At 32.6% G+C, this 15,647-nt stretch overlaps 1 protein-coding gene across 1 annotated transcript in view; it reads right to left on the bottom strand.

Moving 5' to 3' along the window:
- ERBB4 (erb-b2 receptor tyrosine kinase 4) overlaps positions 1-15,647 on the bottom strand; it is a 1,062,086-nt gene that overhangs the window by 349,911 nt on the left and 696,528 nt on the right. Inside the window, 1 exon segment of the mRNA XM_033113116.1 lies at positions 6,093-6,227. Within this exon segment, the coding sequence (XP_032969007.1) occupies positions 6,093-6,227 (135 nt within the window).

Raw genomic sequence — 15,647 nt, 5'->3', positions numbered from 1 at the left:
TCCATAATTCTTGCAGACATCTTGAGTGTAAGAAGTCAACATAAATGCAGAAGCTAAGTGTACTTTTTAATAATTTAAATGAAAAATGTTAGCAGAATCTGACCCTGAAGATTCATATATTTCACCTCTATAAATTTTCAGTTAAACTGCCCTGTTCCTAAAGAGGTATTCTTTCTTCAGCTGTGAGTGTGTGTGTGTGTGTGTGTGTGTGTGTGTGTGTGTGTGTGTGTGTGTGTTATTCATCATTTGCTCCACAGGAGACTAGGGGCCTGAATCTGTTCACACCATATATGATGTGCAGGCTTAATTTTCTCTTTGCATCGTTATAGAGAGAAATTATAAGCATTGGACAGGGATTAGCCCAGCATTACCTTGACAGGGCTGTTGATGTTCACACATGGTGGTAGTGAGCACAGTCTATTGTCAGATTTTCTAGACTTTTGAGAGCTGGTTATTAAATACACCCATTACTAAATATAAAAGTATATAAACTCAAAATTAAATTGTATTTAAACAAAGGTAATATATACTTAAAAGTCATCATTTCCTGATGAGTTTACCAAATTTTTTATTATTAAATTGAGTTTATTTACGTCTATTGAATATGTATGGTTGGAAATACCACATAATGGCATGCTACCTGGGCATCTATTCCACAATCCACATCGGTTTCTCAGGATCATGTTAAGGAATGTTTACACCATGGAAATGAGCAAGCTCTACAAATTGGGATGTTCTTCCCCTATGTTTTGAAGAGTGGCTATTAAACGTTTACCAGTACACTACTGACTTGTGCTATAACTTAAGACTGAAGAAACAGTCCTTTGGGAGATGTACTACTAACAGTTTTCTAACAGTCATGCTATAGACTGTGCCTGAAATGGGCATTTCTTTATGTAAAAACAGCTGTTTCCACTAATTCAGAAACAGAAGATGAAATGAGCCTTCACCTGGACAAGGGGTAAAAAGCCTAAGAAAAAATAAAGGAGTTGGTACGTAAAGTTGGTAATGGTCGCAGGGTCCCAGTGGTGAGGGATATTCCCACTGGTAATACAGGCGCAGGAATGCGGAGTTTAGGCCTCTCTGGAGGCTCCCCCTTCCCATAACCATTCTGATTGTTAGTAAAATCCTGTTGATAACTAGTCTCATTTGTGTCGGGAAGGAATCAGGGTAGAATGGGTCTCGAAGTGTTAAGGGTGTGCTCAGAACAGCTGTGAGGTTTACTGGAGTCACTGTCAGCAGAGCCTGCGGTTGGTAGTGAGAGGATGAGGCCAGAGTGGAGAGACGATGGAATTTATTCCAGATTGAAGACCGAGATGACCTAACTGCAGTCTATTATGGGAGAATTGTGTTCAGCCACCTGGGGTTGAGTCAAGGTACCACTAAAAAATATCTTTCCACTTTCTGGAAAGGAAGGATCACACTTCTTTAACTTTATATACATATGTACTACTTGATAAAATAGGAGATTGAGAGGAAGCTATTGCATATAATGAAAGTCAAAAAGTGTCATGACAATTTTACTTAAAAAGTGAAACTTAATGCAGTTTTATCCCAAGAAGCTAAAACACAAACACACACACACACACACACACACACACACACACACACACAAGCTAGCAGGTGTATTGTGCTTGCACCTTGTAATGTTCTTAAATAAAAATTAATTTCTGGAGTGAATTTCAGTCAACCTGAAAATCTTCTTATAATATAGTCTCATAGGCCCTCTCTGATATGGGTCAGGTTCAAGTTCTTACTCTCATTAAGAACATTAAAAAGACAGCAGAACTGCTATTTGCTCTTATTTTTCAAATACATACCTAGATTCTGTTTGTTCTATTTGATAACATTTTGTTTAGAATAATTGCATCTGTATTCCTAAGTGATCGTTAGTGCTTTTGATTTTTTTTTTTTTTTAATACAAGTTTCGTGAAGAATCTATTTCTACTTTACAGGTCTTTTCAAAAAGCTATCTTTTGAATTAATATGGATTCATTTATCCTGTCTAATACATTTATATTTTTCTATTCTGTAATTTAAGCTTTAGTTTAAACAATCTTTTAAAAAGACTATGAATGATTTGACTCTCTATGCGCATTTATGTAAAATTACATATCTGCATGTACAATAGACATAAACTGACGCTGTACTGAAATGCATTGCTGGTAAATTTTCTTGCTACTTTTTTTTAAACTCTACTATAAAAGTTTAAACTTGGAAGACTGCTTCTATTTTATGTAAATGTGTTAACACTGAGGGAGTAACAATGTTCGTAAACTAAAAAAATCAGTTTCAATTCCACTCTATTCTGAGACAATTAATTTCTAGTTCAAGAAAGTTACCGTGTTTCCCCGAAAATAAGACCTAGCTGGACCATGATCTCTAATGCGTCTTTTGGAGCAAAAATTAATATAAGATCTTGCCTTATATTATATTATGTTAGATAAGACCAGGTCTTATAGTAAACTAAGACCGGGTCTGATATTAATTTTTGCTTCAAAAGACGCATTAGAGATGATGGTCCAGCTAGATCTTATTTTCAAGGAAACACGTTATCTACATGGAACACAACATGCACTATTAGGATGGGCAATTATTAAGATATTAAAATCAAAAGAAAGTTTTAAACTTTACTACTGGTTTGAACACAGGCAGAACATCTGGTTTAAACAAATAAGTACTTCTGCAATTATGTTCCTGAATGTAATGCTCTTTTATGAATTTGACAATTCCTGCAGAGTCCCATTTCTATTGTTGGCTGGTTTTTGATTTTAGAAAGCAATAGAGAATGAGTGTGGCCTCTGGTGTAAGCTAAAGAAAAGACTGTAGGCTCTGGAGCATCTGAAGTTTGCCTCTTTCAGTGTCTCAGTGAGATCTTGTATCATAATTTCCTTCCTTTTTAAGGCTGAATAATGTTCCATTGTGTGTATATACCACATTTTGTTTATACAGTCATTCATCTATGATGAACATCTGGGGTATTTCCACCTCTTGACTATGGTGAATAAGGCTACTATGAGCACAGGTGTGCAAATACAGCTCTTTGAGGCTCTGGTTTCAATTCTTTTGGATATATAACAAGAAGTGGGTTTGCTGGATGATACACGGTAGTTCTAATTTTAATTTTTGAGGAACCACCATACTATTTTCCATAGCAACTGCACTGTTTTACAATACCATCAAAAGTGTACAAGGGTTTCAATTTCTCCACATCCTCACCAGTACCTGTGACTTTTCACTATTTTGATAGTAGTCATTCTAATGGGTGTGAGGAGACATTTCATGGTTTTTATTTGCATGATGCTGAGCATCTGTTCATGTCTTATTGGCCATTGGCGTATCATCTTTGCAGAAATGTCTACACAAGTCCTTTCCTAATTTCTGAAACAGGTTGTTTACTTTTCATTGTTGTTGCTATTATTGAGTTGTAGGAGTTCTTTATATATTCTACTCATTAACCCCTTATCAGATATATGATTTATAATTATTTTCTCCTATCCTGTAAATTGCCTTTTCACTCTGTTGGTTATGTCCTTTGATGCACAGACTTTTTTTTAAGTTTGATATATCACCATTTTTCTATTTTTACTCATATTACCAGTGCTTTTGGTGTCATATCCAAGAATCATTGCCAAATCCAATGTCATGAAGCTTTTCCTCTATGTTTTCCTCTAGGAGTTTTATACTTTGGGGTCTTATGTTTAGGTCTTTAATCTATTTTGAATTAATTTTTATATATAATATAAAAGCCTAACTTCAATCTTGTGGCTAGATATCCAGTTCACCCAACATCATTTGCTAAAGTGACTATTCTCTTTAAAATCATATTTATGCCTATCAAAACTTCAAAACAAAATTTAATATTAATCCTACTGTTTGAACTTATTATTTAATATACTACTAATGGTGCATATTACTATATCATATATTTATTTTTTAAGTATGATGATAAATGTATTTTTATATAATTTATTTTTCTTGTAATCCTTTGTAACTGTTGATATTTTATGCATTTACAATATACAATCTTTATTTTGTGCTGATTTATTAACCTAAAAATACTATGAGAAGGGGACTATGGGTTGTGTCAAACTGCCACAAGAGTCTGTGGACTCACAATATTAAGAATTCAGCGATGGTTCTAGTTACTCAGGCAACAGATGAAGTGTTGTACTGGAGTAATGGAAATAAGAAATATATAAAATCAAGAAATAGTCAAATTCAGCATGATTTAATGATTATATAAATGCCAAACACCAAGAAGGTGAAGTCGATAATGGCCACTAAATTTTTAACTTGGGGGACTGGTTGATTATTGACCAGTAGTTCTGGGAGCCATCATTTAAACCCATGAGGGTGCCTTTGATCACCAATAGGGAGAAAGGAGAAGAATCTGACTGAGGATAAAACCACAGGAAACCAATATTCAAAGACCAGCTGATTCATTATTATCAACTATGGTGTCGTGCAGTGTATATTATATAATGTGTCAGCAAATGAAACTAGTATATAAAAAATAAAACTTTGATAAGCAATTGGTAGGTAACTTGTAAATAAACCATTTATTATGTAAAGAACCATTTATTATGACTCTCCTTGGTATTTGTAAGTTTTGTGCCTGGAATGATTTGCATGCACAAACACATTTAGCTACAGTTCACTAATTATAAGCATAACCATCCAAATTTGCTCCGAAAAGAGATGCCATATGTGAAAGTGCAACAAACCTTTCTTTTTTCACATCCTGTGAAGCTGGTGGACACACTTCTCCTTGGTTTCTGTTTTGGGCTTTAACATAGCCTATCTTGTTTATGCATTACAGGCTAGTCACTCTAATATGCTGAGAGCTAGCAGGCCTTTCCTCATATCAAACCTCTGTGCATTTCCCCCTGTACATTGTACAATAGTCTGGGCAGACTGAAAATGAGAGCCATTTCTGAAGCACGTCATTTGCCTTGTTAGTGTGAATAGATTCAATTTTTTATTCACATGTAATTTTAAGAAGTAGGCAACTTGAATACTATAACGATGAAATCTCATACAAATTTCTGCTCAATGGTGACAAGAAAATTATGTTACTCTACTTAAAAAAAAAACTTTAGCCATTTACTGAAAACACAGCTGTCAGTTTAAATCAAATATATTCATATTTCCCATTATATTCTTAGGGCTATCATGAAACTTAATAATTGTCCCTTGGAGTTTGATTTCCTACATAAGTGTCATAACACAATCAGTGCAATTTCAAATAATTATTGAACTGCGTGAAGATAGTTTTGATTTCAGGTGGGAAATATATAATAATAGATGAGAAATATAAAACCCAGGTTAACACTTGATAAAGATTCTGTTCTCATACAAATGTCAGTAATAATAAATGTGGGGACAACACAGCCTGCTTTATGAAAATGAAATAGATTCCTGGCAAACTAATTTTCAAAATTTTTAATGATAGTTTGAATATTACTTGTTTACCATTTAATCATATTAAACACTTTGAATCTGATAAATTCTCTTTGGTAGAAACAATACGTTTTAAGAATGGGAAATTGGATAGCTTATGAGGCTAAGATCAGAATATAACATATATTTCTTCAATATAAAAAATCTGTATTTCTCCACTCTATTTATAGTATTTGAGATTGTCATAAAAATATTACCATGAAGGTTTCAGGGGCAAATGAAGGCTTACATCTAAAAAGTTCAATTTTTTTTTTAATCAAAGTGAATAAATAGGTAAATTTTGTTCTACTATCTTTTACTCAGTGAAGTGTGGGTCACAAATAGTTAAAGTATTAGTTATACATTGTCCTTAAATTTATGGACAATGGGTTACATATTTAGATATTGGAGATACAGTAAAGTAATTCAGATTTAGTAAAAGGGCTCATATTAATGATAATTTGTAAAGGGGAAGTATAAATTTATAAAGAATTTTTTTAAAAGTGAAATAACTGTTATATGTAACTGAACATTTCAGTGGATGCAATCAAAACTCAAAATATCATTAATGGCATGATAAACAAAAGCCGTTCATTTTCATAAGAGATGGAAAAACATTTTGAGACATTAAAAAGGGTAATGCTACTCACATCCTGAGCTCCCATTTGTTGACACCAGAGTCAAGTTGGAAGGCCATGGATTCCGAACAATATCTTGCCAATGAATTGTGTCTGCATAACAAAGAAATTTGTTCTGGTCTACATAGACTCCACCGTTTAGGATTTCTGTATTAAAACAAACAAACAAACAAACAAACAAAGATTTGTTGTCAAACTTTTCGTTGATAAAAAGTAGTTTATCAAAATGTATTATTCTTATTTTCAATGTTAAATGAGAGTTACTTTGTAAATAGCCAAGGTACCTTTTAAAATATATTTTACTGTATCATATAAACTGATGCGAGAAATTTGGAGGAAAAAAAAACACAAAACAACCACTCACAATCTAAACACTAAGAAAGGTAACATTCTTAACATTTTGTTATAGACACTTTTCTGTTTTTGTTTTGTTTTGTTTTGTTTGTTTGTTTTACTTTTTCTTCTCCGAAACTGGAGTATTTCCTGACCTGCTAGTTTTAAGGTTAAGTGGTGAGCAGTTAGTGATAATTAAATATTTTTCTACATTATTTCTAATGAGAATGTGATATATACCAGAGCACAAATTCAACAGCATTTTTTAAATCAGTTTCTTCTTCTTGGTCATTAAACTTGTTTATCTTAGATTAGTTCTTCAAAATAAATTTCCACAAGTGACATTACACAGTCATAGAGTATGAAGATGTTTAAGACTTTTAGTACAAGTTGCCAAATTTCCCTTAATAAATATTATTTCAGTCAATGTGAAATTGACTGGAGCCAGTAGGTAAGTCATTAACACAAAATGGAAGTTAAAATGAATGTTTCAATCATAAAAATATTCTTTGTCTCAAGCAGATTCAATAGAATTGCCAATTATTCTTTAAGAACAACACAAGATATAATAAAATACCCTATCGTCACTGGGACAATGGCATGACTGTGAGATAAAATATACTAATACTTGTTTCTCTATTTGACAACACTGGCCTTGATCAGGTAACTTGTCTTTCTGAACAATGACTGACCATATATATCACTTCTTTTTCAGATAGCTTTAAGTTATCCTAAAAAAAGTAGATATTTCCTCTCAAAATACTTTTCTTATTATTTGAAGCAATTCGTTAGAAATATACATCGCGTCTTCCTGCCCAATATCTACATTTCCCCCTCTTGTGTAATAAAAAAAAAAAAAAAGTTAAGAGAAATAATGTATCAGTCTATAAAGCATTCAGTTACAAGTAACAAAAACCCAATTAATAATACTTCAAAGAGATAGCGGAGGATTTTTCTCACAAGATAAGAAACCTATAGAAAGCTGTTATGGATATTAGTTTAGCTACTCCACAGTACCCACAACCTGCTTTGTGTGTCGCCTTTATTCTCTCCAGGCACAAGATGGCTGCTGCATTTAAAGTTGTGTATTGAATTCAAGGCATGTGAAGCAAGCAAGAAATTTCCTCCTGGAGAGGCTCCAACTATCTATTTGTGAAGAGATGTTCTTCTCAGGGATTATGCCTGTACTTCATTGGCCAGAACGATATCCCACGGCCATTCTTACTGCAAGTAAGGCTGAGGAAGCAAGTACATAGGTGGACATATCGACACTTAAACATGATCCAAACAAGCAACTGGTGTTAGTGAGGGAGAAGAAGTGGATGGATATTTGGAAGGCAAGCAACAATGTCTTCTATGGTGGCCTTGAGAAAATCATCTCTCCTGTGCATCTCCCAAGTTAAACTTTAAAGAGTCACCTCAAACCAAAGAGGGACATAAAGGAACGAAAGTAACATGTGACTCCATAAAACAGGTATTTGTGGATGCAAAAATGGTAGATACATCTAAATTGCCTTCCTGTGTTGCATATATAAAATCCTCCAGATTTATTTTGACATTGCAGGACTTTCCACATTTAAAATAACTCCCCTTTCTATCATCAATCCTTTCACTGACTATCGGTTCCATTTTCTCAGGTGAGGAAAAAAAGAAAAGAAATTAGATAATCTTTCTACTTCTAAAACCCAGTTCATTATTTTTCATAACCTAATCATACAACCTTCATCAAAGCAGAAGAGAGATGTAAGACATAAGAAAGATTGTGAAAATGGATTTCTACATTAAAGTTTGACATTACATTTCTATCTAACTAATGTGACGGTCTCATACTAATAGCTTTCTCATGAGACACTAGGTGATGCTCTTCTGCTATATAAATAATTCTTTATTAGGTGAGAAAGAAAGGATATTTTGACTACTATCCAGGAAATAAAGGTTATTTTTCAGTCTGCATTTGGATAAGTTCTACTTAAAAAAAAAAAAGTGAAGAGAAAAGGTAATTGCTCAAACATTGTAGAAAGAGTCTATATTTTTCCAAAGTCACATTTTAATTCAAATAGTTTATAATGAAGGGACACAGTATCCTTCTCTACCTTCCTATTTATAAATATTCAAATAGAATCAGACTATATTATACTAAACAATAATCTCATCAAATCTCTTCTACAATACTAATCTGCTACCAATGTTTACATTTGTTTTTTGAAATATTTTGTTCAAGAGCTTGGTTAGTACTCCAAAAAGGATTGAGAAAGGAGGCAATAATAATTCAAGTATAATCTTACATGTTTAATTTTAAATTAAGACTATAATCATGATCAATCTGGATGACATTTTTATCATCCTAAATTCAAAACTGAGCATCTGCTAGCAATTCTGGTCAAGAGGATTTATCAATTTTTAGTATTTAATGATGGATAGTTTATTCATGTATGAGTGTATTTTCCCTGAAATTAGTCTTTTTTTTTTCCTTTACGTTTGGCTTAGATCCTACTGTATAGTTGAATGTCAAACCCCACAACCAAAAACTATGTATTTTATTGACATTGATAGAGTTTTACTGTATATTTTATTTTACATTTTCTTTTGATGGACTTGATTATGTAAATATATCTCAGGATATAATGTTAAAATTGCATTTACTCATTTGTATAGTTTACATTGATTGTATAACTTTATATGATTTTAAAATATTTATTTAATATGCTTTTGTTGGGAAATATTCAGTTAGATTTATTTCTGGACTATGAACTTCTAGGGAAGGGTATTGCTCTATAAGAGAGTTGATAGAGACATAGATTATTTACTGGACATAGGGATACCTAAAAGTTTCTGCCTTGGTTGCCTATAGAGAATTGATTATATTTTTGATTAAAATGAGGGACAAGGATTAGAAAAAGAGAACAGCTTGGTAAGATATTTATCCAAAAATATACCAGAAAAATGTCTGGCTATACTGTAGATGTATCTTTTCTAACACAGGAACATGGGAATTTTCCATAAGTATTATTAAAGATTTATTGGAAGTATCATCTGTGTTACCCCAAGAGAGTCCCTTCCACTAACATAAAATTAAGTGATTAATAATTAAATTTTAAAACCATGACAGAAAGACAATTTCTAATTCTAAGAAGATAGGCAAATGAGACATAAATTTAATCGATATTCAAATAAGACGTATATAGTCTAGAAGAGTGAAAAGACTCTGGAAATGTTGAATAAGTAAGCAAACTCAAGGTAATCTCATTCCATTGTATGTTACTTGTACTCTAGAACATATATCAGAGTAAATTAAGAGAGACACAAATAGATTCTTGGTTATTGGAACAATTGGTAGAACAAAGCTGCTATGCATTTTATCGTATTATATAAAAATATTTCCAGCAGGTCCACAAAATATCACTGTGTCTTTGTAACAAATGTCATGGCTAAATACACTGAGATATATTAAATATGGCATTCTATGAAAAAAATATCATTTCATTACTCAAAAATTCCAGTAAACACAAATGCTTGTGTCAAACATTTCCTACTAGATTAATCCACGCAAGTCAAGTAAAAATATTATGAATCTTTTTGTATTTAAAATAATTCTAAACCACCTATTCTCCATTAGGTTAAATTAAACATATGTAGCACCCAATTTGTAACTGATATATTAGATGAAACTATATGAAGTCAAGGCTAGTTTTCAGTGCTGTAGCTATAGCACCAAACCTTGAACAATAGTTACTCAATGAATACTTCTTAAATTGAGCGGGAAAAAATAAGTACCATGGAACTTGCCACCAACATTGATCAGTTAATTTCTACTGTAGTTCCTAATTTTAAATTACATTCTGATGAAATTAAACTAAGAATGAACATGATGTTTTTCCATAGACATTCTATAGCTTATCTTAACTGGTTCTGCATTGCATTATGTCTGTTTTATTCAAAACTGTATTCCCAATATCTAGCATTATGCAAGGTACAAGGCAGATACACAATAAATACTTGCCTTGTGAAAGAAAACCTAATATCTTGAGTTTAGGAAAACATATTCTGAATAGAGTAATAAATATATAATATCTTGAATTTAGGAAAAAAATATAAATACATATCTAATTTTGAGGTTAGTTTTTATAAACTGAAAAGATAACTTTTATGATAAAATGCTTTTAATTGATAATGTACAAAATTACTGCAGGCAGTGTGTTTGACATTTACAGGGCACATTTAGACATGTTCACTGGTATCCTTAAACCTATTTTGTACAGCAAATTCGATTATTTATCAATTGATTAATAATGATTTTGAGCTACCCCACACATACCAAATTTCCCCAAACCTGTGCAAATTATCTAGCGTATGCTACACTGAATTTTAAAAGCATGGCTTTATATTGAACCATAAATCTATCTCATATAGTTCCTTAAATTATTATTTAGGAAGATGTAAAGTGCCAATATGACATTTTAAAGAGGGCATACACAGTACTTGCGTGTTAGCCTTCCAATCCAGTGTCTATTTAACCATTTCTTCCCTGTAGTCCCATTTGCATGAGTGTAATGAAGAAGGAAATGTTTGTATTATTTAAATAAGTTCTTTTCTACTCTTCATTTCTTTCCAAATGTTAGTTATTATAGTGAATTTGGGGATGAATGAACATTAAGAGAATTGTTGACATTTTTCAAATATATTCTCTCAAAAGAAAATGTGATAAAATACCGAAACATGGCTTTCCCCTCCCTGTTTGGACTAGCCTAATTGTGATGTAGCATCCCTGCTGCAAATACAGATTGATATGACCTCCTTACTTGGTTTCAGAAGTCGACAAAATTGCTTTGACCCTATGCACAATTGGCAACCATTTCATAAATAAGATTGAATGTCTTTTTACAAAATAAATATTATAATTTTAAATCCAGTTAGCCATATTTTACTTAAGGCTATATGACTGCTATCAATGGGAAACATTTTACCTCTACTCACAAAGCTACTAACCACAATAAAAAAAAAAAAACCTAGTAAGCAAGAATGAAATACTTAACCTTAATTCCTGACTGTATATCTAAATGTCTCGTTTTGCATGGTTGCATCTACAGGTCAACTTTAGAATTACAATGGCCATAAAAATAAAGATTAGACATATTGCACTTGTCTCATTACAGAGGGGGTGTTTTAATAGTGCATATATCAGACTTACATTGCCTATTCAAGCCAAAGGTCACAATCAAGACATCAAAATCCAAAGTGGTAAAAGCCCATTTTCAAGGTGAAGCTGCAGGAAGCAGTTACTAGATTTTCTCCGACATAAAGCAATGTGTCTTTCTCACTGTCATCACCTTAAGCCACACAAGTCTGTTGGCAGATAGTGATACAAAAGTAATAAAGCTCACATCATCCAACTGTGATAGTTAATACATCATCCCTGGAATGGACTTGGTCCAGAGACTCCTGTATCTTTCCCAAACCCAGACCGTTCAGCTGGGAGCACAATGAGTTGCTGCTATCCCACCGGGTCAGCCCTCAAGGTTCATTATTAATAAGCTGAGACTCTAAAGGCTAATGAGAACCGGGTGCTTGAGGAGACAATGGCTCATTCATCATCAATCAAGCTTTGAAGTTTTTATACAGATGATTTAAGGAGAGTTGAAGTGTGCAAAATTGAAATGTCACATTTGTATTGGAAATGGGGAGAGGGTGATAACATAAGTGAGTGATGTAACCTTCTGTATTTCAGCTTGATGATCAGAATCAAAAGCTCATGGTTACAGATACCAAATGTTAGGAAGTAATAGTGGACAGGTTTTCAATCAGACCAAGGCAATTCCAAGAAGAAATTATTAGATTAATTGGCTGGAAATCAGCTTAAGATGGAAAACAATAGCAAAACTCTCTTGATTTCAACCACATGGAGCTCAGAGATGTTCTCTATAATAGTCCAAAGTATTAATATGTAATTCAGGATCCACTTGAATTCTTAGCTTTCATTAGGTTTCAGCTTGAGTCCCAGCTCCTTTGAGAAGTCTAATACAACCTCCTCGTTTTTGAAGGTTAACTGACTCTAACTCTTAACAGCACTGATGATCTGAGCCACTCATCTCACGGAGCATTGGCTTCGTTTTTCTTTTGTGTATCTGTCTTGTCTCCTCTACCACGCATACATCTTGCCCTGGCCTTAATGCCAAAGAAATGGTCAAGCACTTAAAAGAAATCCAAAGGTTTTTGATGGTTATGATGATAATAACATTGTCAGAACATGACTGATATTTGTAGGAAGTTGTTAGTTGCTTAATTGATGGATTAATGTTGGTGCTATCTCCTCCTTATGTCTAAATAATATTTACATTATGAATCGCATAATATATTGAATAATATCCGTGTGACCTTAGTGCATTAATTATTTCTATGTATTAAGGAAGAGTATTCCACTTAAACTCACTGATATTCTCTAGATAAGTTTATAAATAAATTTTGTCCTGTAACTTTTTAAACTATAAATATAGGATTTCCTACTTAAATTGTTGTCTAACATCTTTATAATTCTATGTATGTCAACATCTTTAATATTTTTCTTCTAATGATCTCTTCTAAACTTGTACTCCCCCTCTATATCCTTATTTCCTTTAAAATCAGAATAACGTGCTCTAAGTCAATTACAGTCGACCCTTGAACAATATGGTTTGAACCGTGCAAGTACACTTATACAGGTTTTTTTTTCAATAAATACTGTAAACGCATTTTCTGTTCCTTATTATTTTCTTAATACTATTTTATTTCTCTAGCTTACTTTATTGTAAGACTATACATAGTACATAATACACATCACCTACAAAATATATATTAATCGAATACTTATTTTATTGGTAAGCTTTTGGGGCAAAAATAGGCTATTCATTGTTTGGCTTTGAGGGAGCCAAAAGTTATACTCAAATTTTGAATGTACAGGATGTCAGCACCCTTAGTCATCACATTGTTCAAGGATAAACTGTAGACTCAAAACTTGGTATTTATCATTAATTCCTTTGCCTCTATGCTTGATCAGTCATGCTATCCTAAATAAAATTCCTTATAATGCCTATTTTAATTTGTCTCATTTTTGTAACTGATGCTACTCCTTAATTCAGGTCCTATCATCTCATGCCAAATTCAACTTTTTGCTTCTAACCCACCCTCTCCATGAATCCATTATGCATATTAATGTTATAATATATTCTATACTATAGGTAGACAGATATACTATAGGTAGGTGGGTGGATGGATACGTAGATAGATACATAGATAGATAGATAGGTAGGTAGGTAGATAGATAGATAGATAGATAGATAGATAGATAGATAGATAGATAAAAGTCAGATAGATAGATTTTCCACTATCAGGGCTTTGAGTGTGAAGGCCATAATACTGAATCTAGTTAACTGGGTAGAGGTAAGTTCAAACTCTGTTTTTCCAATTGCTAGATGTGTGACTTTGCATACCTTTATGAGACTCAGTTTGTTCAACTCTATAATGGAAGTATTGTACTCACAATATTTGTCATACAGTTGTTGATTACATGTTATACCTAATAATTACTTTAGTGTTTGTTTGCTGAGTGGGATGAACAAGAGCAATGATTTTTTTCTATATATTCATATTAATTTTGTGTTACTTAGCACTAGATTATAGTTAATAAAACATAGAGTTTTATTTTTCTTTTATATAAAAATCTGGCTTTTTGATTCAAAGCTATTACAGAAAATCCACAGTCATCAAGAGGCCCAGATTCCATTTCATCTTTTTGCTCCACTATCTTCAATAAAAGAGGAGTTTCCATCTGGTAACAACCATGTAAAAGACAGAAGAAATCATGAAGAACAGAGGATGAGTACATGTTGTTTCTTAATTGAGGTCCCTGAAAACAGCCACGTGACAATTTCATACTTGTATCTCGTTGGTCTGAATTTAGTCACGGAGCCACAGTTAGGCACACAAAGGTAGGGAATCATAATCTTTGCTCTGGGTTGTCATATGACAAGCTAAACTTTACTCGTATATACTATTTAAAAGTTAACAATGGTCACGGATATTTCCTAATATCCGTTGTCTCCTACAATAAGCTATCTCTATCACACCAACTCAAAAAAAATCTCCTTGAATATTCTGGATATTATATTTATAAAACATAAATCTTGTGACTTGAACAAACGTAAATATTTTTTCAAATGTTTAAATGAAATAGGATATACATACATAGATGTGCATGTATCATATGCAATGCATATTTACAAACTGAACACACTCATGTAACCAGCACCCTGATCAAGAATTAGGACGTTTCAGCACCACGGAAGCCTTTGTCATGTTTTCTTCATCACATCACTCCCAATCAGAACCTTTATCCTGACTTGGAACAAGATCACTTTTACCTATCTTTGTATTTTACATAAATGGAATAATGCCATATGCACTCTTTCTTGTTGGCTCCATTTTGCTTAACACTATGCTTGTAAAATTCTTCCATATTGTTCAGTGTCATTGCTGTATGGTATTCTATACATTTATAGGCATTTTGGTAATTTCTACATTCGTGCTAGGACCAATAGTGCTGCTACAAACATCCTAGAACATGCCTTTGGGTGATCATATGCATACATTTAGGTTGCACACATACCTAGTATAACTGTAATCCCTGGGCCATAGTGACAACCAGTTTTCAAAGTGCTTTTACCAATTTATATTTCCCTTAGTAGTGTATGAGAAATCTACTTGCTTCTTAGCCTTGTTAACTATCCCTTCCTCTTTTTTTCTTTATATCTATTTAATTGTAGTCATCCTGGTTATAGTGAAGTGGTATTGTTTTAATTTGTACTTTCCCAGTGATTAATAAATTTGAGCCTCATAAATACTATTTTTGAAGTTCAGTTTTAAAGTCAGGAGGTTTATTTCCATTTACTTGAGAAAGGGTTCCCTATGTGTAAAACACAAAGTATTATGAAAAACCTAATCTCTATTTCAGGTAAATTACTGAATAATGTAACAGATTTTACCATTCCATTTTTTTTTTTGTAGGGAATCTGACTCAAAGTTTTGAAAATGACACTTTAAAGTATGTTAAACTATATTAAAATTATATCAATAATTATAAAATTAAAGAACAAAGTATGAATTCTGGAAGATAAATGGAAAAAATCATATTAAGTCAATATGTCTCTAATAATAAATATGAACACAATTAAAGGAATATAAAGAGAAAGAATGAGAAACTAA

This window comes from Rhinolophus ferrumequinum, chromosome 8, assembly GCF_004115265.2.
Source record: "Rhinolophus ferrumequinum isolate MPI-CBG mRhiFer1 chromosome 8, mRhiFer1_v1.p, whole genome shotgun sequence".
NCBI lineage: Eukaryota > Metazoa > Chordata > Mammalia > Chiroptera > Rhinolophidae > Rhinolophus > Rhinolophus ferrumequinum.
This window is presented reverse-complemented; position numbering and strand designations above follow the sequence as displayed.